The 23,920-nt window shown below is 34.7% G+C and overlaps 1 protein-coding gene across 16 annotated transcripts in view; it reads right to left on the minus strand.

Moving 5' to 3' along the window:
- The window catches only part of Znf280d (zinc finger protein 280D), a 104,255-nt gene that overhangs the window by 33,040 nt on the left and 47,295 nt on the right, over positions 1-23,920 (minus strand). For 15 of the 16 annotated variants that reach the window (XM_074066020.1, XM_074066018.1, XM_020177623.2 and 12 more), the window contains 7 exons: positions 21,276-21,433; positions 20,500-20,600; positions 19,523-19,669; positions 13,898-14,032; positions 11,774-12,081; positions 11,488-11,628; positions 1,731-1,793 (listed from right to left, as the gene is read on the minus strand). In XM_074066020.1, the coding sequence (XP_073922121.1) occupies positions 1,731-1,793; positions 11,488-11,628; positions 11,774-12,081; positions 13,898-14,032; positions 19,523-19,669; positions 20,500-20,600; positions 21,276-21,433 (1,053 nt within the window). The remainder of the gene's footprint in view (positions 1-1,730; positions 1,794-11,487; positions 11,629-11,773; positions 12,082-13,897; positions 14,033-19,522; positions 19,670-20,499; positions 20,601-21,275; positions 21,434-23,920) is intronic. The other variant, XM_074066019.1, reaches the window with a different exon arrangement.

The following is a 23,920-nucleotide window of genomic DNA, read 5'->3' on the forward strand; positions in this document are numbered from 1 at the left end:
ACAAACAAACAATAAAAAACACATGCTCAGTGCCAGTGGCTCATGCCAGTAATTGAAGCTACTCAAGAGGCAGAGATCAGGAGGCTGGTTTGAAGCCAGCCTGGAGAAATAGTGTGGGAGACTGTATCATGAAAATACCCAACATAAAAAAAGGCTGCTGGAGTAGCTCAAGTGAAGAGCACCTGCTTAGCAAGCATGAAGTCCTGATCCATTAAAAAAAAAAAATCTCAGAACCATAAACCCCTCCCCCCCACACACACAGCAGAGCTTAACAAGTGAGGTAAAAAATCAAATTAAAATCTGATTTTTAGAATAAAACAAACCCCATTTCATTTTTTACAAAAATCTTTCCTTTTAATATGTACAAGATATTCACGTATTACACACAAACATGTCTTACAACAATACTATGGTAGATTATCTTCCACTTTCTCTACTGACCCAAAGCATCAAACTAAGTATTTGCTAAAGCTTACTTCAATATATTAGCTTGGTGGGACAAAAATAATATTTCAAAGAAAATGGCAACATAAGAAGAACAAAGAAAATCAGAGTCCAAAGAAATTACAATATGAAAAAATGATGCTCAATGAATTGTGAATGAAATGTATGGTAAAACCAAAGCTATCAACGCATTTACAAATATTCATCAATAATTTTTTTCTATATAGTACCCAAGTGGTACACTTTTCCTTGTCTGAATAAGAAATAATAAGAATTATGAAGACTACACTGAATTTCAAGAATTCTAGTGGTTTCCAAAATTTACTTCGAAACTGAGAATATGTTATAGTCATTTTACTAAGTAACTTAGTTATTTTACTATTCAAATACTGTTGGAAGCTTTATTTTTATTCTCATCTTATAATGGAAGTGCATTTCATCTTGGCACCAATTGTCACCACTAAAATAAACTTAGCAAGAGATTATATCATACCTCTGGTCAAAATAGTAATTAACAGAACTCATCCAGTAACAATCACTGAAGATTTCCAAATTGGCATCCCAGCATCAGGTTGATAAAAAACATTATAGCAAACCACAATAGGCCATTTCATAATCAAAAAGAGGTAATAACAAGCATTGCAAAAGATATAGAACAACAATCCCTGAATCACTGCTTGTGGGAAGTTAAATAGTTGAGCTATGTTGAAATACTGTCTGGAAATTTCTCAAAGGCTAAACACAGACTTATCACGTAAGCTAGCAAATCCAATCCTAAGAACACACTAAAGAGAAATGATTTCCATATAAAAACTTAGACCCAAATGGATAAAGTATAGTATATCTATAAAATGGGACATTACGCAGCAATTTAAAAGAATGGAGCGTTGATATATGCTACAATGCAGATGAACCTTGACAGGCAGTCACAAAGGACCACACAATGTGTAGTTCCATTTATATGTAAGATACCACAAAGGACTAGTCTATATGGATAGATCCAAAGTAGATTTGTGGTTGTTTAGGAATGGGCAGAGTTGGAGAGAAATGGGGATGACCACTAATAAGTAAGTATAGAGTTTCTTTTTGGAGTGATGAAAATGTACTAAATTGTGGTGACGACTGCAAAATTCTGGATATAATAAAACCTGTTCATTGTACATGTTAAATTTACGAATTGTATGGTTTGTAAATCAGATATCAATAAGACTGTTATATAAGAAAAAATTAAATCAATAACATTGTTCAACAGAAAGAATAAAAAAATAAAAAGATCCACTAGTTACCTGAGATTTTCTGAATGCTTCTTAAATAAACAAAACCTTTTACTTGGACGGTTACTATGAAAGCTGGAAAGACAAGAGATTTTAATAATTTTACTATATAGTAAAAGTCATAATGCTTATCATCCCTGTTAAATTAAATATTTTATTTTATATTTTATTTTATCTTTTCTTTTCCTTTTCTTTTGTGACAGGGTCTTGCTATGCTGTCCTGGCTAGTCTCAAACTCATGGGCCAAACCTCACAAGTATCTGGGACTACAGGCATGTACCACCATGTCCAGCTATATCTCTTTATTTTCTAATGACATGTATTAACCCTACAAATATTTTTCTTTTCTTTTTTTTTTTTTTTAGTGACACTGGGGTTTGAACTCAGGGCCTCAGGCTTCTACCACTTGAGCCACTCCTCCAGCCATTCTACTCAAATTTTTGTTTGACTAGTACTTCACCATTATATAAAAAAGAAAACTCTCAAAGAGTTTAAAAAAAAGAAAGAGCATCCAAGTTAATTTTTATTAAGCACTGAAAGCAATTTAAAATTTTTGCTAACAACATATTTTTGCTATAGTATGAGCAGTTATCAGAAACAATCACTTTTTTTTAATCACTTTCCATTCTTAGTACGCTTGTACAGAGGAACGGGAATGGACTGTAAATGATCTAGGAAATAACACTACTTGTGCTAAATGCTACTGCTGATTATCTGTAAACTTAAAACACTTCAACAGTCCTTTGCAATTACTACTAGTTTAAAAAACTTAAAGCAGAATTCATGCTTCCCTGATGCACAGAACAGAAAACTACTAAGCAAACTTTGTAGTCCATGACAACAGCTTTTCTATCCCTTGTAAGTCTGGTAAGGAAAGCTTTTCTATACTAGAAAACCAGGACAAGTTTAGCACAGTAATTCTAAAAGTAGAGTTTTACAGCATCAGCATCACCCAAGAGCTTATTTAGAAATGCAAAGTCTTGGGCTCTCCATGAACCCACTGAATTAATCTCTGGCAATGGGAACTAGGAACACACTTTAATAAGCTTTTTCAGTGATTCTTATGTAAGCTAAAGTTTGAGAAGCAACTGCAAACACACCAGGAAAATGGTTACACCAACACAGTCTGTGTGGATAGGAAAAAAAATTTTCTAGCTTGCAATAGTCCCCAGAAAACATTCTCAGAAAATTTCAAATAGTCATTTCTTTGACCTGGGGGTAACTACTATTAAAGAGTTTACAAGTCTAAGATAGTATCACAAAAATAGTTTTAAACAAGAGATCTTCAAGAAGTTGAGAAGACTGAAATTATTTGCAAAAATGTGGATATGTAATTGTTTCTTCAGAAGAGGCAAAGACTTTGACTTCTAAAAAAATGTGAATCATTTTTTAAATGAGACAAGTTTTCTCTTCAAACAAGCATACTTTTTTGTTTTACTTGTCTAGTTATTGGTAAGGGAAGAGAGAAAATGACATTTTTTATTTTTTGATGTCTTCCACACCTGTCCACAGCTTGAATTATTAAAATAAAACTTAAAAATTTTAGTTGTCTGAATTCAGCCACGAGTAGGAGTTTTTATCTATAAAAAGGGTCTTACGTTGCCTCTGATTTATCTAGATTTAATATACAAATTGCACACATATAGTTTTGTGTATTAGCAAAAAGGAGAAAAAAAAAAAAAGCCCATAATCAAAGCATTTGGTATGCTAAAGCAGGAGGACTGCATGTTTGAGGCCAGCCTGGGAAACACAGTAAGATTCTGTCACCAAAAACAAAGTAAAAAAATTTACCTTCTCTGTTCATGTTACATCTCCATAAAGTTAATAGAAATACAGAAATGAAAGTGGGAAAAGAGAAAAATTGTTTTAGCTATAATATAGTAAGAACATAATGTTAAGACCTAAGTTTTAAAAATCTATTAGGCCAGGTGTGATGGCACAGACCTATCATCTAAGCATTCAGGAGGCTAAAGCAGAAGGATAACAGGTTCAAGGCCAGCTTGGATTACAGATCCTGAAAGACCCTGTTCTCACCTGCCTGCAAAAAATGCTACTTGGTTACAGACTGTATGGAATTGTGGAAAGTCATAAGTTATGTATGAATAGGTGAGTTTTATTATGTGTAAATTATACCTCAAGAAAACCGTGACCAGAACTCCTTTTTGACCGTATTTTAATAATCTTGATTCTGTATCAGTATCAACTTGAATGATTTCCTTAATATTCAACAATATTGGTAGTATGCCTACTATTTAAGATATTAGACTAGAGGTTGATAATTACAAATACAAAGAGGCAAGTTGCCTGCCCTGGAGTTCATGGCTGGGGTTAAAGAATGAGGGACACAGACAGGGGCTGGCATAGGCACAAAATAAGTATTTGTGAAATGAATGAATGGTCACAAACAAGATAAGATAAAAATGAACAGTGACACATAAGAGTTCTGAGGTTGCATGAAGGAAAGCAGAATATGATGGGGTAGAAGCTAGCTAACAGCTAGGAGTTCATTTTAATTAAGAAAAAAGGTAGATAGATAGGATCAATGTACTTGGCACACATGGAAATCACACTAAATAACATTAATATGTACAAGTAATATGTATTAAAAATTAAAACATGTTGTGACTCGAGTAGTATGAGGCCCTGAGTTCAAACCCCAGTATTAACAAAAAAATTTTCAGTAACAACAAAGAATGTAGCTGGGCACTGGTGGCTCACACCTGTAATCCTAGCTGCTCAGGAGGCAGAGATCAGGAGCATCACAGTTCAAAGCCAGCTCAGACAAGCAGTTAGAGAAACTTTATCTTGAATAAAACCCATCACAAAAAAGGGCTGGTGAACTGGATCCAGGTGTAGGCTGACGTTCAAACTCCAACACCAAGAATCACAAAAACAAAGAATAGCTATAAAGATACAGAAGGATTTTTCAAGAAAATAAAAAAGGCTGAAGGAACTGAAAATACTTAGGAATTAGACACTGAAAGGTCTTATATTCTCCAGTACTTAAGAGCTATAAGCAAATAAGGTATAAAAATAATCCAAAAATTATTTTTAAAGAAAATCACTTAAAATTACAAATTTATTGCTTTTCTTTGAGAGAGTCTTATTTTCAACAATGCTCCAACTGCCTTAAAATTTTTTAATCTCCTCTTTTGAGATATTTAGGATTATTCTCTACAATTCAGACGTCAAGCTCAGAACAAGAGTCCATCCACACTGGTCAAAAGTAAGGGTGTGCCATTCCTTGGGGAAGAAGAATACTATTAAAGTAGAGAAAAAGGCAGAAAGGACGGACCTAACTTTTGACAATGGAAACTTTCAGTTCCATCAGGTTAACAATGAGTAAGATGAGAATGAACTGTAGAGCTGGGGCTCACTGGGAATTCAGAAAAGGATAAGAACAACATCTGGAGCCAACTGAGAATATTCTAAGGTAGAATGGATTTAGAAATTCTACAGGACAGGTGGGAAGCCTGTGATAAAGGGGACAAGGGAGGAACAATGACCCTTTGTTTAACAAATAAAATGTTTTCCAATTTAATCCACTATAAACTAAGGGCAGAATTAAAGACCCATTTGGTAGTTATGTGTTTGGAACAGAGTAAGAAACTAGCACTCTACCTAGCAGCATACTAAGGGAAAAATCCCGGGGCCTGTTTTAGACCACACCGGATATGAGTACAGGACACTGCATTAGCTGGGAGGTAAGAAGGAGTCTTAGAAAGCCATGATGCACACTGTATCAAAAGAACTTCAGGAAGTCAGGCACGGAGGGTCATGCTTGTAATCTTAGCTACTTGGGAGCTGAGACAGATCAGAAGAATCGCATTTTGAGGCCAACACAGGTACAAACATTAGTGAGACTCCAACTTAGTCAATAAAAATTTGGGCATGGTGGTATGCACGTTAACTCCAGCTATGCGGGCAAGCATAAATAGGAGGACTGAGGTCCAGGCCTGCCAGGGCATAAAAGCGAGACCCTATTAAAAAAACCTAAAGCCATTTGAGCCACGCCTGGGAAGTGGCACCTGGAGGCCCAGATTGTGGATCTCGGAGTTGAGAGTGCTCAGGGTTCCTGCAGCACCAATCAGCCCAGAGCTCCAGTCAGTGTTTTACTAACTGAGGCAGTTTACTACTTGTCAGTCACGAGGTCACGGTCCCTATCCTCCCCTCCCTCGGCTTTAGTTGGTGCAGGTGGCAATCACATGAGGAAGCGCCCTTCTCTTAACTCTCGGCTGGGATGCATGCTTGCCTCTCACACTTGCTTATTTCCCTGCTTCTGGCCCAGCCTCCAGTGGGCAACCATATCTTGGTGAAACTTAATGACCTTGTTTTTGTTTTGATGTTCAGGTGGTTAGCCCTAATGCTCCCCTCAGCCCTTGGCTCAAGTGACATCGCCACAGCCCCCTCACCATCCTCTAAAGTAGCCCTCCCAAGTTACTTTGTATTTTCCACTCAGTATCTGTTCCCATCTGACATTAACTTACCTCTGTTGCTTATTGGTCTGCCTTGGGCACCCTTTTACCCCAGAAACTAGAACTGAGCCTGAAAGTTATTGCATAAATTTCGGTGTATAACAATAAAAAGTACCTACAGCAAAAGGGATGGGGGCATAGTTTAAGTGGTATGGTGTCTATAGAAAATGCAAGACTCTTGAGTACAAACCCCACTACAACAACAATAAATAAAAATATAAATAAATAATAAAGAACTTCATGGTAGTCATGTGAATCCTAGACAGATGATAGCATTTGGCTTACTTTTGTTTCTGAAACATTCACTGGTCTAGGGTAAAAATATCTACAGAACAGAGATACACAGATGGATTTCAGGAAAACTAGGACTGAAATTGGAAGACTTAAAGTTGAAAGCTAAAAGTGAGAGTGGTTAAATTAACTAGAAAGGGAATGATGTAAAGTGATGAAGGAAGAAGAAGACAAGGCAATGAAACAGAGAAATAACCAAAAAGGGAGAAGAAAAGCAGTGGTAACTGAGAGGATAAGGAGAACAGATTCAAAAGTGAGTGACAACCATGTCAAGTATTCTAATGGAGCCAAGGAGGAATGAGAATGAAAAGGTGAATAAATGTAATAAATTAATAAATTCATGACAAGACATGATAGATAGATAACACTCCCCCTTTTCCCCTCCCTGGCAGTACTAGGGTTTCAAATGAGGGCCTTGTACTTGCTAGACAGATGCTCTACCACTTGAGCTACTCCCCTTTTTTGCTTTACTTATTTTTGGGATACGCTCTCATATTTATGCCCCAGTAGGCCTGGACTACAATCCTCCTATTTATGTTTCCTGAGTGGCTGGAACAACAGGTGCACACCACCACACCCAGCTATTGGTTGAGATGGGGGCCCATGCTGGCCTTGAACTGTGATCCTCCCAATCTCTGCCTCCCAAGAAGCTGGGATTAGACTTGAACCTCATGACAGATCATCTTAAAGAAGCAGTGTTGGATGAAGAAGAAAACTATAAACCATTAAGAAAGAAGACTACAGAAGATGGAAAGATCTTCCATGCCCATGGACTGGCGAAAATTGTGAAAACTGCTATATTATCAAAAGCAATTTACATGTTCAATGCAATTCCTATCAAACTTCCAATAACATTTATACAGAGACTGAAAAATCAACCCAAAAGTTCATAAAAAAATGGGAATAGCCAAGGAAACACTGAACAAAAAAAGCAATGCTGTAGGCATAATAATACTCAACTTCAAACTACACTATAGTGCCATAGCAATAAAAACAGCATGGTTCCAGCACAAAGCAGACATGAAGACCAATGGAACAGAAGACCTAAATATGAACCCATGCAGCTATGTCCACCTTATTTTTGACAAAGGTACCCAAAACATATGATGGAGAAAAGACAGCCTCTTTAACAAATGTTGCAGGGAAAACTAGATTATCTACATGCAGAAAACTGAAACTAGATCCATGTCTTTCACCCTGTACAAGTATTAACTCAAAGTGGATTAAGGACCTTAATATAAGACTTGAAACTTTGAAGCAAGTATAGGAAAGAGCAGGGAATACACTGGAGGCAACAGGCACAGGCAAGGACTTCCTAAACAGAACTCTAATAGCTCAGCAACTAAGAGAAAGGATGGACAAATGGTACTCCATGAAATTAAAAAGCTTCTGCACAACAAAAGAAATGGTAACCAGATTGAAGAGGCTGCCCACAGAATAGAAGAAAATCTTTGCCAGTTATGTATCTGACAATGGATTAATAACTAGAATACATAGGGAACTCAGAAAACTAAACTCCTCCAAAATCAATGACCCAAAGAAGAAATGAGCAAATGAACTGAACAGAGCTTTTACAAACGAAGTAGTCCAAGTAGCCAAAAAATATGAAGAAATGCTCAACATGCCTAGCCATATAAAGGAAATACAAGTCAAAACCATGTTTTAAGATTTCACCTCATTCCTGTCAGAATGACTATCATCAAGAACACAAACAACAATGTCGGCAAGAATATGGGGAAAAAAGAGCCCTCATACACTGCTGGTGGGAATGTAAATTAGTACAACCATTAGGAAAACAGTATAGAGGCTCCTCAAATAACTAAAAATAGAACTGCCATATGACCCAGCAATACCACTCCTAGGGATGTAACCAAAGGAATGTAAATCAGGTTACAATAAAGACACCTGCACAACCATGTTTACTGCAGCATTATTCACAATAGCCAAGCTAAAGAAACAGCCAATATGCCCTACAACTGATGAATGGATTAAGAAAAGGAGCTATTTATATACAATGGAACTTCATTCAGTCATAAAGAAGAATGAAAGGTTGTCGTTTGCAGGTGTTGGACTTGTAGAGGAGACCAAGGGAGGAGGAAAAGAAGGAAAGAAAGTTAATAATGAAATATAGCACATCTGTGAAGAAACAAGATGCAAGGAAACATGCTGAAAACTTAAGCAACATAGGATGGGGGGAAAGGAAGGGCAGTGGAGGAGGGGGTTAAACACAATGCATATATAATACCAAGACAAAAATCCCGCTGAACAACAAACAGACACCTAAAGAATGAAGGACAATAATGAAAACAGGCCACACTAAGAGAGGGACACTAACAGGAAGGAGAGGGTAAAGAAGGTAAATATTGTTGATATATTTTCTATACAAGAATGCATATAAATTTTTTAAGCCTGCTGAAATCACCGTAAGACAGGAATTAAGGTAGAAAGGAGAAAAATGGAGGAGATGAACCAATTCGGGATATAGTACATACATACACAGAAATGTCATAATGAAACTCCCTGTATAGCTATCTTATACATACAGAACTGTCTGTTCAAGATGGAGGACAGGAAGGTAAAGCAGATCCCATCTGGGGGTTGGTTCCAGTGGGAGGGGGAAGGCTATAAGGAAAGGGTGAAAGAAGGTGAATATGATAGAAATATTATATACTCATGTATGAAAATGGAAAAATGAGATTTGTTGAAACCATTCTAAGAATGGGAGTAAGGGGATAAAGGAAAACAATGGAGGTGGTGAATTTAACTATGATATATTGTAAACACTTTGTGTACCCCACTACAGTAATATAACAAAAAAAAAAGAAGCAGTGTTAGTTGGTAGGTGCTAAGGGAGAATAAAGCAATCATAAATCAGCTAGTAATAAACACTTACAAATACTGATGGTAAAAAAGGAGACAAGAAATTAAAAAGAAAATGTATACTAGGGACAAATCTCTTTCACCCTGAAAACAAACAAGCATTCTCAAAATGTTTGCAAGGAGTAGAAAGCCAATAGAGATAGAGAGGAAGGTGGTCATGACGAACTGGAGTTAAGAGACAGGATTAACTTTGAAGAAGTGGGATATGTTTGAAATCAGAGATTAATATTAGGATGAAGATAAAAGGGAAACATTTTGGGTTGAAAACAATTTTAGAAAAATGAAAAGGGCAGGTTAACAACTGAGGGACTTATTAGTCCCTCAATCTTTGGGGTACTGAAAAAGTATTTTTAAAATGTGCATAAAAATAAGGATGTCTTTCACCTAAAAAATTAGCTAGCATTTGTTGCCCTTAACGCAGAGAAACTAAAGCAGATACCTTAAAAGCAACTGAGGCCAATAGGAAAAGGGGACCAGGAACTAGAGAAAAGGTGAGATCAAAAAGAATTAACCTAGAAGGTAACACACACGCACAGGAAATTAATGTGAGTCAACTCCCTGTATAGCTATCCTTATCTCAACCAGCAAAAACCCTTGTTCCTTCCTATTATGGCTTATACTCTTTCTACAACAAAAGTAGAAATAAGGGCAAAATAGTTTCTGCTGGGTATTGAGGGAGTAGGGGGGAGAGGGAGGGGGCAGAGTGGGTGGTAAGGGAGGGGGTGGGGGCAGGGGGGAGAAATGACCTAAGCCTTGTATGCACATATGAATAATAAAAGAAAAAAAATAAAATAAGGATGTCTTTAAAAAGACTAAAGACGAAAATGTAAGTACCAATCCAACTTAAAAGTTTATGAAGTTAGTTGACTGAATCACATATGTACTGTTTGATAGTCTAGACCTGAGCATAGAGAAAGTTGGAAGGGAAAGAAGTTCGTATCTTATGCTAGCCTTTATGACAGGTAAGCATGACAAAGTGCCATGGACCAAAACAAAGCAGATGACTCTGATGCTGAGGCGATCATAAGTTAGATGGGTGCTGCTAGACTGGCAAAAGGAGTCAAAACTCTGAGTATCATGGAAAAATGGGAATTAAAACGGAATAAACAGTGTATAAGATGAGACTAAAATAGTACTATAGCAAGAAAGAGGTTATTAAAAACTTTAAAATTTGGCTTGAATTGCTAGACCTAAAGAAGTCAAAACCCCGGGAGTTCATGCTGACCATCATGGAGGGAAAAACTGAGAGAACTACTGAAGCCACCAAGAAAGCTAGGAGAACCTTGAAGGCAGTGTCTGCTAATCATCAGAAAGTAAAAGAAACTTGGGAGAGTGAACTTTTTCCAGCTGGTGCTTAACATGCTATGATCTGCAAGAAACTCAGTAATACATAAGTTCTATTTGTGTTAAAACATGGAACAACACTTTGGATAAGCAGCATATCAGGTTTGTATTTGAGTAACTTTTGACCGTTGTTTAAAAATAAAAATCCATCCTAAAAAGTAAAGTATGCATTGTACTAATACATAATGAAATCCAAATGAAAGTAATGTGGGCTCTGGAGGGTTTTCCTAGCAAACAGTAAATAACAGGTGCTCAAGTAATCTAAAGTGAATGAATTAATAAAAAAGAGTTCCAATACTGGCATCACAAACAGAAGAGTTTCCCCTTTTCACTGAATATATTTAAGTATAGATGGCTTGATAGTTGGAAACTGGATGCACAGACAGATGGATTATAGAGAAAGAAAGGAAAAGAAACAGACCTAATAAAAGTCCTGAAAATCCAGTAGTCTCTCAAAGTGACTGCTTTGAAGAGGATAATACTCATCAGAGTACAAATATTTGGCAAATATATTTAAGATATTTAGTTTTTTGTTTGAAAATAACCATTTTAAACATGTACAGAAAAAAATAAATTTGTTATTTCCCTAACAAATCTATCTTAACTTCATTAGTTTAACTATACTCAGAAATTTAATATGGCAATTTCTGGAGTTTCTGTGCTAGAAAATACTTCTAGACAATATCTTTTAGCTCCTTGAAGAGAAAAACTGGCTTCTAATACAATAACTTCCTGAACTATAACTTTAATTGGCAATTTACAAATTTAACTCATCTTACCTCATCATATGATTTACATAGCCTTTGCTACAGCTAGTGTTATATCTGCAAAAACTACAGCGCACATATGTAGGAAAATGGTTTGCAAAATCTTTTATTTCGGAACAACACTCAATGCACTTGTGAACGCCCCGGCGGTACCTTATGGAGACATAAAAAAATATATATGTAAATAGATCATAAAAGAAAACTAATATGAGAGAACTATATTAATTCTATCAACTAAAGTATAATGCTTTTACACTTTAGTTTAAATTGGTATTGTATATCAGAAATAAAACATTACCTTAAGTTCCTCAATGCTGTGTTGATTTTACTTTTTTTATTGCTATTAGTCAATGTGCTGTCTTTCTTTTGCATATTAGAGATTTTTGATTTGCATTTAGATTTATTTCCAGTAGGCTTATTCTCATTAGGTTTACTTGCATCAGATTTGGTTGTATTAGGTTTACTTGTATTCAATTTTGTAGGATTTTTAGTAGTTATATTTTCAGTCCTTGGAGGTGAGAGCTGAGGGACGGAAGTGCTTGTGCTAATGGAAGGTATAGCTGAAGATGGTGACTGAAGAGGCGCAACTGAAGCTCGAATAGTAACCTACAAAAATGAAGAGACTATTTACTTTAAAAAATTGATCATTAATATTAAAATATCACTGTACAAAAAAAGTTAAACTCAAATATTTTGAAAAAGTACAGATAAACTAATTGAGTTTAGACTTCTATTTACTCTCAATATTCAAAGCAATTAAATAAAATTAAACTTGATATTTAATCACTTATAATATTACACTTTGTATTGATATCAGTTATATGTTAACATAATTAATGAATAACTAAGAGTTAATGTAATTGTATAAACATCAAAAGGACACATTTCATAACTATCTCATGATCTAACTAAAAAAAAAAAACTATAAACACAGACCTCAAAACTTAAATAACAAAGACTGAAAAACAGCTTTAGAAAGACCTATATTCCTCTTTGACAACTATAAAACAAACAGATCTACAGTAAATGGGACTTTACTGCCCAGGATTTATGCTTACAAATGTATGAAAAGGGTTATGTTAATGTATTATACTAAGTAGAATTTAATATTTAAAATTTTCTTAACATAAATTAATACACAAAGGCTAACATTTACTGTTCAGAAAGAGAAGCTATTTGATATATCTGTTAGCTGACAATGGAAAACACAATTGCCAACCAACACTGTCATAAAACATTTGACTATGCTCTCTTGGTGTATCTGAGGATAGCCTATGGTGAAGTGCTAAAATACACGTGCTTGGATATTATACTAAAGCACTGTACCAAGACTCAAAGGTCCTGAGGTTAAACCTCATACTATACTCTCCTAGCCATGTGACCTTGAATAAGTAACTCATATTCTTTAAGCTTCTTCCTATCTATAATATAGGGCAATAGTTCCCTTGTCTACATCACTGAATTGTTGTATGGATTAAATAATAAAATGTATGAAAAAAGTACACTTAGAATTAGGCAATTCTAAGATGCTATGAAAACATTTAGTATCATTTTCATTAATATGATTATTAATAAGGGAAGAAATGAGAGAGGACTGCACTGCTTACATTAGTGTTCTGCATGTCTAGTCCCAGCATGAAATGAATGGATTGCAGGGAAGGATGCTGGACAGCTTCTCTTGCTCTAGGTCTTCAGAGCATGGCTTTATTTGTTTAGTTAATTCAATAACAGACATACCCACATTCAAAGGTAAGTACCCAAAGCCAAATATAAATGTTTTGGGAATTATGTCACTTTGGATTATCCATGCCTCTGTTTCCCTCCACTGGAGCAAATATTCAAGAGCTGACTGTGTATAAAGAAGTCAGAGAAAACAGATGTATATGAGGCAAAAAGGGAAAAGTAAGTAACAATCATCAGTATGCAGTCAGATTTGTGTTTGCTCACTTAAAACGCAATGCTGTCCAGCAGCAGAATTTGCTTCTTTGAGAGTAGACTCAATAATAACAACTTCAACAAACATCTGAGAACTTATGGTATTCAAGTCACTATACCAGATGCTGGGGATATGAAGATAAATAATAAAATACAATTCCTGATAGCAAACACTTTATAGTTTAGCTGCTAAAACCAATATACACACTGCCAAAGGAATAGTTAAAAAATTTCTATAGATACAGAAGCAACCCACTGGCCCAGGGAATGGCTGATCTAGTTGCACTCTGCATGAAAAGGAGAGTCACCACAACACAGCACCCACCACTGAGCTCAAAACAATGGTTTTCTAAGAGTAAGAATAAAATCTAAAACTAGTTTAAAAAAAATTAGCAGTAACTTAAAGTATTATGTTCAATAGATAAAACAGGATAGGAGTTCATTTTTTATTACACAAAATGTTAAAATGTAACATATTGGAACTCACTTTTGTTCCAGGAGGCAATCCTTCTAATTGTTTAGGTTTTATAAATGTTCGATGATGCTGAGTCTTGTGATCCATTTTCTCCTTGCATGTCAAAAACTGCAGTCTGCATTTTGTACAACGATGTATACCTTTTTTCTGTGGGGAAGCAGAAAAAAAGGATCAAACTAATTTCTATAACCATAAATCCTGGGTTCTGAAACTGCTCTACCTTAAATGTAATGATGGTTTACTATTACAAGTAATACTAATACCATTTCATTTTTTAAAACTTGTATTAGAATTTGAATTTCATAAGTACTTGATACTATACTGGAATCAAACATGAAAGTTCTATTAACAGGTTTTAATAAGAGTTCTAACAAGTGGGGTGTGAAAGCTCTTTTAATTATAAACTTAAAATATTTAAAGAAATGATACTGTGAAAATGAGCTGTATTAGTGTTTTTACCTAGAAAAAGTAAGTTATTTAAAAATGTTTGCTACTACTCATTGGTTGACAAGCTGGTAAAATAAACTCCTTGCAACCAAATATAACTAACCAGACATTTCAAAGAAAGTTCATGTAATAGAAATGGTTACATAAAGCACAGATGTCCAATAAAATTTTCCGCAATGATGAAACTAGAATTCTAGAGCTGTGTTGTCTAACAGTCATACATAGTTTCTGTGCATAAAAAATGATAAATATTTAAGGAAAGAGAAATGCTAATTGCCCTGATTTGCTCATCATGCATTGTATACATGTAATGAGTAACCACACTGCACCTAACAAATGTGTAAAATTGTATTGTGTCAATTAAATTTTAAAAGAACAGAAAAAAACTTCATTACAATATTCAAAACAAAATACAAGAATGTGTTATAATTCTAGCCACATCTTAAGACTTTTTTAGAAGTGAGTTTCATTTGATTAAATGATAGGTACAAGCAACATAAACAAATTCACTTATATGTGCTTGAGGAGGAGGAAGAAAGTATGTGACCATAAAACACATACCAAAACACAAGGCAGAAAACAAATTCACCAGAGCTTAGGTCCCAGAAATTTTTTACTCAATAATCACTCCCTAAATTAGTTACCTTGTCCAGTTTCATCTATCCAACTGCCTATTGACATTATTACTTGATGTCTAATATGCTTCTGAAATCAATATGGACAAAAAAGAACTCTCTATCTCCTAAGTATCTCCCTGTCCCCACCCTTCCAAATCTGTTCCTTCAGTGTTCCCTACAGAATATGAAAACTTCATCCTTGCAGCTACTCAGGTCACTCTTTCTCACATCCCACATCCAACACATTGATAAAACCTGCCAGCTTTGCCTGCAAAACTATTCACGATCTTCCTCTTGTCATTACTTGCAACCACTGCTAGCGTAATGGCTCAAGCTATTTACTTACCTGGACTATCACAAAACCTTCTATTGTCTTTCTCTCACATCCTCTTGTCCCATAGCTGCCAGTGATTCTTGAAATACACCAAAAACTTCCAGAGGCTTTCCACAGTCCCGACTCTGGCTTACAGGGCTCCACGAAATTGGTCTGCATTTATTGCTATGGACCTCATCTTATTAGCTGAGTCTGCTGCAGCCACACTGGCCTTCTTGCCAATCAAGCTGTAACTTTACCTCTCCCAGACAGCTACATGGCATACACTCTAACTTCCTTCAAAGAGGCCCTTTGATCACCACCTTGTATAATAAAGAGCAACCACTTTTCCACTCCTACCACTCCACGTTTTCCACCCACGGTACTTATCACTAGCACATACACAGACACAAATTTCTTCCTTCACTACAATGTGAATTCCAAAATGTAGAAGAATTTGCTTTGTTCACTGCTAGGTAATACCTAAAACAGCTCTGGCATGCAGTAAGGCACTGAAAATAAATATTTATTAAATAAATGAATACTGAGGCAGCAAAGCAAGAGACAGAAAAATACATATGAATTATAGGTATAATTTATCTAGTTCAAAATGCCCATTTCAAACAGTGAGTATTCAACAGACCCGAGATAGAATATATCACTCAACTATCCCCTTGGACTCAGTCTTACACATCTCTCGTGTATGCATGCATTTAAATATGTAATGGTGATGAGATTCAGTGTTATAGTTTAATACATTATGCTCAAAAAGAAATCATTGATTTATTCCTAGTATAGATAAATAATTGTACTGAATTATTGACAAGTACACTATATTGTTTGGGAGCCTTAAGGAATTTAAGGGTAATTCTTTCTACATGTAGAAAAATTTCTATCTTTAGATCTAATGCCAATGTGAACTCCAACTCTGTAACAGGGCAGTTAACACCTCGCCTTTACAGTCAAAATGTGACTCTGCCTTTTATTAGACAATGTGACATTAGGCAAGTTACTTCCTGTGAAGCTCTGCTTCCTCACTTATAAAATGGAAATAATAACATACACGTGATGGTTGTGAGGATTAAACACCCTGCTGCCGTAAGATGAGTGATTAGCATGTTAATCGCTTATTATTTTATTAATAATCTAATAAGGTTGCTTGATACGTATGAAATTCTTTCATTATTTCTTAAAAGTTATATAAACTAGGTTGTTAGCTCTAAAATCACCTAAAAGATAAAAAATATTATTTTTTTGGCCATAAAGGAAATGTAAATCAAAGCCACATTAACATTCCAACTCACTCATGTTAGAATGGCTACCATCAAGAACACAAACAACAAATGTTGGTGAGGATGTGGGGAAAAAGAAACACTCATACATGGTTTGTGGGAACATAAATTAGCACAAACACTATGGAAAAAGAGTATGGAGGCTCCTCAAAAAACTAAAAATAGAACTGCCATATGATCCGGCAATAACACTCCTAGGAATATACCTGAAGGAATGTAAATCAGGTTACAATAAAAGCACCTGCACACACGTTTACTGCAGCATTATTCACAATAGCTAAGCTATGGAAACAGCCAATGTGCCCCACAATTGATGAACAGATTAAGAAAATGTAGTATTTATATACAATGGAATTTTATTCGGTCATAAAGAATGAAATTTTGTCATTTGCAGGTAAATGGATGGAACTGGAGAACATCACCTTAAGTGATGTTCGCCAGGTTCAGAAGGCCAAAGGCCTCATGTTTTCTCTCATATGTAGAATACAGACCTACAAATACAAGCAATAATATAAAAAACAGGTCATGCTAAGGAGAGGTCACAATCGAGAGAGGGTGAGTAAGAGAAGGAAGTTAGGAAGGTTAATGTGATTGATGTACTTCCTATACAAAAATGAATACAGAATTTTAAACTTGCTGAAATCAGCACATGAAGGGGATTACGGTAGAAAGGAGAAAAACAGAGATGAACCAATTCAGGTTATAATACATATATACATGGAAATGTCACAAGGAAAGTCCCTGCATAGCTATTTTAAACAAACAAAAATGTCAATATTTTTTTCTTTCACAAAATTAGAGAACAGGAGGGCAGAACGGGTCTTGTCTAGGAGGCTGGTAACAGTGGGTGTGGGGAGGATGTGGGGAAAGGGTGTAGGAGTATGAATATGGTGCTAATACTGTACACACATGTATATAAGTGAAAAAATGAGACCTATTAAACTATTCCAGGAATGGGATGGTTGTAAGCGCTTTTGTAAATGCCACAATGTACCTCCAGCACAATAAAAAAATAAAAATATTATCTTTTAAAAAAAAAGTTACAGCTGAGATCTTCAAAGACAATAAAAGGAGACAAAGAATTAGCAATTGTCTAATATTTCACTAATAATGTCATCTCAATTACAAGTTCATAATTCTACTCAGCTACAGTTTTCTAGTATACAAATTATAAATGGACTGAATGATGACTGATGACCTTTCTTATTAATAGTCTACCTCCCCGCTACTCCAAACAAACAAGAAAACTGGGCACCTGTGGCAAGTGAAGACAACTCTGGAGATGAAGATTTGATTATAAATTATGCACCTTGCATACTGGGCCCATCGATCTTGATCACAGTTATCACTATTCCCACAGCTATCTCTCACTCTAGAGCTTAATAAAGCATCTGAGGACAATTACACTAAAAGCCTCATAATGAAACAGAACTACTGCTTCATACCTCACTCTCTAAGAGATGAAATACAGAGTATTAAGGGTAGTGTTTCCCAAACTTTCTTTATCAAGAAATGCCAAAAACCTCTGCTCAAACAAAGAGCCCACTGGTCCTGGCCAAGTAAGTTTGGGAAATGATGTATTACTATCTTTTGCTGGGAGACTTATGATGTCATTACCATATTAAAAATTCTGAGAAGCCTTGTTTTAAAAAACAAAACTGTTTTATTTTGAAACTCCAGGCATTTACCAAATTTACATCCAGTGACAATTTGGTAGGAACCTCTACTAAACACCTGATAAAACACTGTTGGGGAGATCTAGAATAGAAGATCTTGAAGAACCTCTTCATGATGGGTGGTATTCTAGTCACAACACTGGTGAGACCAAATTTATTTGGAGAATTCTACTTTTATGATCTTTCCTAATTAAAAAACACAAGTTGCTGGATGCTGGTAGCTCATGCCTATATTCCTTAGGAGGCAGAGATCAGGAGGACTACCGTTCGAAGCCAGCCTATGGAAACAGTTTGCAAGACACTATCTCAAAAAAAACCCTCACAAAATAAAAAAGGGTTGGTGGAGTGGCTCAAGGTATAGACCCTGAGTTCAAACCCCAGGACTGCAAAAACAAACAAAAAAACCCCACAAGTTGATTTCTAACACCTGAAACTGACAGTAAAATGAGTATCAATGGTGAATAAACTCGTGTACCAATTTAATCAATGAGAAAACACACTGGGCTTTTTAATGAGTTGGCAAAACTTGATTACACAATCAGATACAGTAAAACCAAGGGCTTCTGATTTTGACAAAGGCACTGTTGCTTTCTCAAGCACTGAGGTGTAGGATACGTGTTACATCAACATTTTTAGCACAAGGAAAGGATGATTTAATTGGTTCAGAAGAGTCAAGGAGCCTAATATTAGGACAAGAAAGGACAAAAGCACTAATATACAATCTCAAAACTTATACAGCACAACTGGCACCAGTCATCCAGAAAACAGGTGATGATCCAAATATAATTCTCTAGCAGAGTTTATATATTCACTTGTTTCCTCTGTCACATAAATACAAAAGACCACTCTGGCTCAATGATGATACATCTTCTCATAAAACAGGGGTTAGAAAATGGGGGAAAGCTTGGAAAAAAAGGACTCATATCTTATTTTAGATGAGTCCTTGATTTTTTTTTCCTTCTCAGTTCAAACTCATCTTTTCACTAGCTCTTGATAACTCCCTTCAAAGTTATTTCCATAAATGCTCTTAGACCTAGAAATATCCAATTTTTGCACATTTCATCTACCTTCTCTGTTTTCTTTCAATCTTGGGCTTCCTATTACTGGCTATCTTTAAGAATTTTCATTATTTATATGCCACACCATCATTAGGAAGAAAGCAAGGAAAACTAGTGAAATTTTAACAAGTAATTCAATATAAATTAATTATATATTTGGGACAAATATAATCAATATTCTGAGTCATAATGTATTTTCATTAATATAAATAAGTAAGAATTAGTAAATCTCACCTGATGCTTCATATAATGATGCATGTAGGGTGTTGCAATCTTAATAACTTTGAGACAAAATGGACAAAGCAAATTCTTAGTGTTCTCATGGGATGTTTTAAAATGAGTTTCTACATCAGAAAATGATGATGATCTGTAATTGCAAACCTAGGAACAGAACAAGGTTTTGTTTAACTTGTTATATCTGATGTGCAGTTACAAAGTAACAATGATGGATAATTTGTTTAAAAGGACATTATGTACTATTAATCCAGTTCGGATGCCTGGACAACTGCAACCAAGAATCCAACTAGTACAATCACCAAATGAGACAGAAAAGTTATCTTTCAAAGGAATGCTTCCCCAAATATAACTAGGTTCCCGTCTTTTTTATCTTGTCTTGAATTTTCCAGCTTTGAGACCTCCTGTCCTGTAAAGTGTTTCTTCTTCTATGTAAAATAGTATCTTTCTTTATGAATAGCTTCCAGGATATGGTAGTGGCAATGAATCTTTCTCTCCCTTTTCTTCTATTCCTTCAGATTGTGGAAAAATTCTATTCCCAAAGCATTTGCTGGAGTTCTTCATAACTAACAGCAGTTTTTGTATTTCCCTCATCTCATCACATTCTTCCCTATATGGTAAGATAAGTACATGTCTTTCACCAGCAGGGCTCTTCTTTGTCTAGTACAGGTGTGAGCAAACAACAACCTTTAGCCAAATCCAGTTCACTGCCTTCCCCTCATATAGTACATGAGTTATGCCAAAGGATTTCTCACTAATACATTATTTATAAGTGGGTCTATAATTTTAGTAATCAATTTTACCTAAATGGTAAAAAAAAAAAAAAAAAAAAGACATATATTTCATAACATATGAAACTTCTGACCATTTATAGAACAAAAATTGCTGATCCCTAATCTAGTAGGTTTAAATCTTGTAACCAAAACAAGCAAATAAACCAAACACTTAAGAATAAATAAAATAAAATGTGTGTGTACCTGGCAGACATATGGCATTTCACCGGGTTTATGATTGTCCTTCATATGTTGTAAAAGAATATGTTCTGTTTCAAATGATAATTCACAGATTTTACAAATGGCTAAAAGTGGGAGGAAAATGCATATTGCAACATTTTAATATGTAAATATTAGAAAGTAATTTTACACATATATGTCAACAATAGTAGCAGTAGAAGAAGTAGTGGCGGGAGTAGTGAATGGTTTGTTAACTAGGTGCCAAGTACAGTTCTCCACACTTCACATATATTAATTCACTATAATTTCTATTAAAATTTTTGTAATTCCTATTACGGCACTACAAGTAAGACATTTCTATTATCCCATTATTCTAGTAGTAAGTGCCTTGCCTAAAATTGTAACTTTAATAAGATGCAGATCTTGAACTAAAGCTGATTAGCTCCAAAATTTGTTTTTTTTTTTTTAACTACAACTATAGTTATATTTCTTATTAAAGTAAAGAACATTGATGTCATATTTCAAAACCATGATCTGAGCCTTCTGATTTAGTTGGTCCCAACACAAAATGTACGAGTTATGACAAGGTAGTTATTATAATGAAATATTTGCAAGAGGGACTTTAATTTTAGTAATTAGTTTTATTTAAAAACTGACAAAAGTTAAAACTTAACTTTTTCAATTTTGGCCCTGAAAAAGTCTCCTTCTTACTTTTATTTTTCAACGGGTATCAAGGTTTGCTCCCAGTTTCTATTGTCAAAATCAGTAAGGTCCAGTGCTTAAATGCAATTGTAACTCACTAGAAAACTCATGAGGAGTGTGTGTGCTCTCAATGTGGCACTGCAGCTGGAAGGGAGTGGGAAACTGGCGGTAGCAGTGCTGGCAGGTGGTGTGGTTTTCCCAGCTCTCACTGCTCTGCTTCTCAAGTTCCAAATGGTGTTTCATGTGGTTCATAAACCTAGAAATGATTGTCAACAGGTGCAAAAATTCAGATTTAAAAACAAAAAGAAAATGTTACAAATAAGTATCTAAGCCTAAAATTATAAAAATATAAAATCTAAAGTCTTAAAATCCTCTAGAAAAGCAGATGTTAAATAATCACTCTGTTTAAGTGGCGAAGTAAACATCTTTTCTGTTCATTTTTGTTTTAAAATAAGTCATTAACGTAATCTGAAATATCACTAATTTGATCTAACTCACAGTCATTATTTCAGATTACTAAAATGTGCTTTTGTATAAAACAGCAGTCTTCCTTTCTGTGCCTGAAGTACTACATATATTTAAAATGAGCTACTGAAAGGAAGGAAACCCTATTACCAAAAGCAGCCAGAATCATGAGAGACATGTCTTAAGGCCTTAAAGATACATAATAGATTCCAGTTTCTTAAAAGACAAATTACTGGTATTTTTACTTGTGTCTTGGTTTTTAAATGCATGTAATAGCAACTTTAATGCCTACAATTACAAGAACCTTTTATTTTATTTAGTGATACTGGTTTACTGCTAGCATTTTAACTTGCAGACTATGCCCTTTGTAGGCAACGTCCATTTTTCAGTTTTACATTCTGCTATTTCAGCTTCCCTAAAAGGCTTCTTATGAGCAGGAACTCTGACCTTCAACAGTGGAGAGGGCAATATAAATGTGTATACCTATTTAAAAGAGCTTACCAAAGCTTTTTGCTGAATTTGAAAGTAAAGTTATTCAATTAAAACAACGTTTAAACTGGGTCAACGATTAACAATTATTCATTTTGAGATGGTAAAAAATAATCATCTTGAAACCACAGGATAATGCCATCAATCTGGACAATAATCACCCCAAAGGCTGTGGCATCCATCTCTTTTCATACCTCCTAATAATGTGTATCTTTGCAGCAGGTTGTGGTAAACCTCGAAACATCTTTGTTTCTTCCTTTGGTTTTAACACTAGCTCTAACAAACACCTACAGACAATCTTAGCCTTGGTTAAATATTTATATATAAAAAAATATGAGCCAATAAATACTCAGCTTCATAACCTGAAGCACTTCGGTATACCTATGTAAATAAAGGAATCCCTTAATTAGTGAGCTGAGTTCTCTCAACTTTTATATGAGCCCCTATGTGGAGCTCAAACTTCTCAAACCAATATATGGGAATAGGGGAAATAAATAATTAAAAAGTTTATTGCAATTATATTCATACAGCAAAATACACCTGTTTTTAGTGACACTCAATTGAGAGAAGAAAAAAAAAAAACAGCCCATATCATAGTGTATATCCTAGAGGAGTATCTTGATACATTTCTTTCCTTTCTATAAAAACAGCAATTTGTCTTCCCAGGTTTTACAGGGAAAAATTAAGTCCAAATATTATATATTTAACTTCTTTGGTCACAAGGTGCTTACCATTAGGGTTGATCGAACTTATTTCTAAATGCTTACTTCCTGGAGGTTATCAAATGTAATATGCTTAAAATTTCTAAATCTTTTTGAACTAGCCTCCTGAAACAATTCCTGAAAAAAAGAATTTTTCATTTTCATTTTTTATTTTAAATGGGCTAATGTTAAATTAAAAGCCAAAACACATGCTAAAATAGGTTATATTTCACATTTAACAAAGAATTAAATCAGTGAACTATACTTCTACACATTTTACCACATTTACTATCATGATTTTTGGATGTATTTTACTATTAAAATGATAAGACTGTGGAAACAGGTGGCATAGTTCTATTGTAATGATGTTTCGATGTTATGTGTTTAAGCACAATTTTCTATTGAGCTACTGAGATCATTAACTCTTAGTGGCTGTTATCGTGTGATAAAAGGAGGTAAAGAAATATGAAAATTCATATGGAATAAAATGTATAAAAAAGATTTTGAAAACTAGAAAGCATTACATTAAAAACAACAACAACAAAAAAACATTGTTACAGGACCAAATCACCAAAGAAAACACAGGAAAATAAATGAATGTTGGGCCCAGAAGTCACTGTGGGTACTTAAGCACTAATTATAGGTGAAAGTTATATACACATACACACATATCTTATATAAGGAAAGTACACTAATGTCTAGTACTTACTTTCAAATGCAATAGAAAAATCAGTTTAAAGGAATGATAAGTAAAAAAATGACAAAGCCAAGTATACTAAAATGTTATGGATAGTATCAAGGTGATTAAGTGTACAAGTGTTCAATTTTTGACAAACATTTGAAAAAAAAATTTGTAATGAAATGATAGAAAACAACCTTATTTAATATAAATGTCAGGCTATCTATTCAATGAAAAGTATCATTCAGCATGTCCTGTTACTTTGTTCTTGATACTTAGTAAGATGTTATCTTCCAAAATATATCATGTAACGCAAAGATTATAAAGACTGCACATATGATCTTCAGAATTCTATTGGTAATGAAATCTCTAATTTTTAAAGGTGCCAAATTTTAAAAGTCAAAGCAGA

The sequence above is a fragment of the Castor canadensis genome, chromosome 2, assembly GCF_047511655.1.
Source record: "Castor canadensis chromosome 2, mCasCan1.hap1v2, whole genome shotgun sequence".
Lineage (NCBI taxonomy): Eukaryota > Metazoa > Chordata > Mammalia > Rodentia > Castoridae > Castor > Castor canadensis.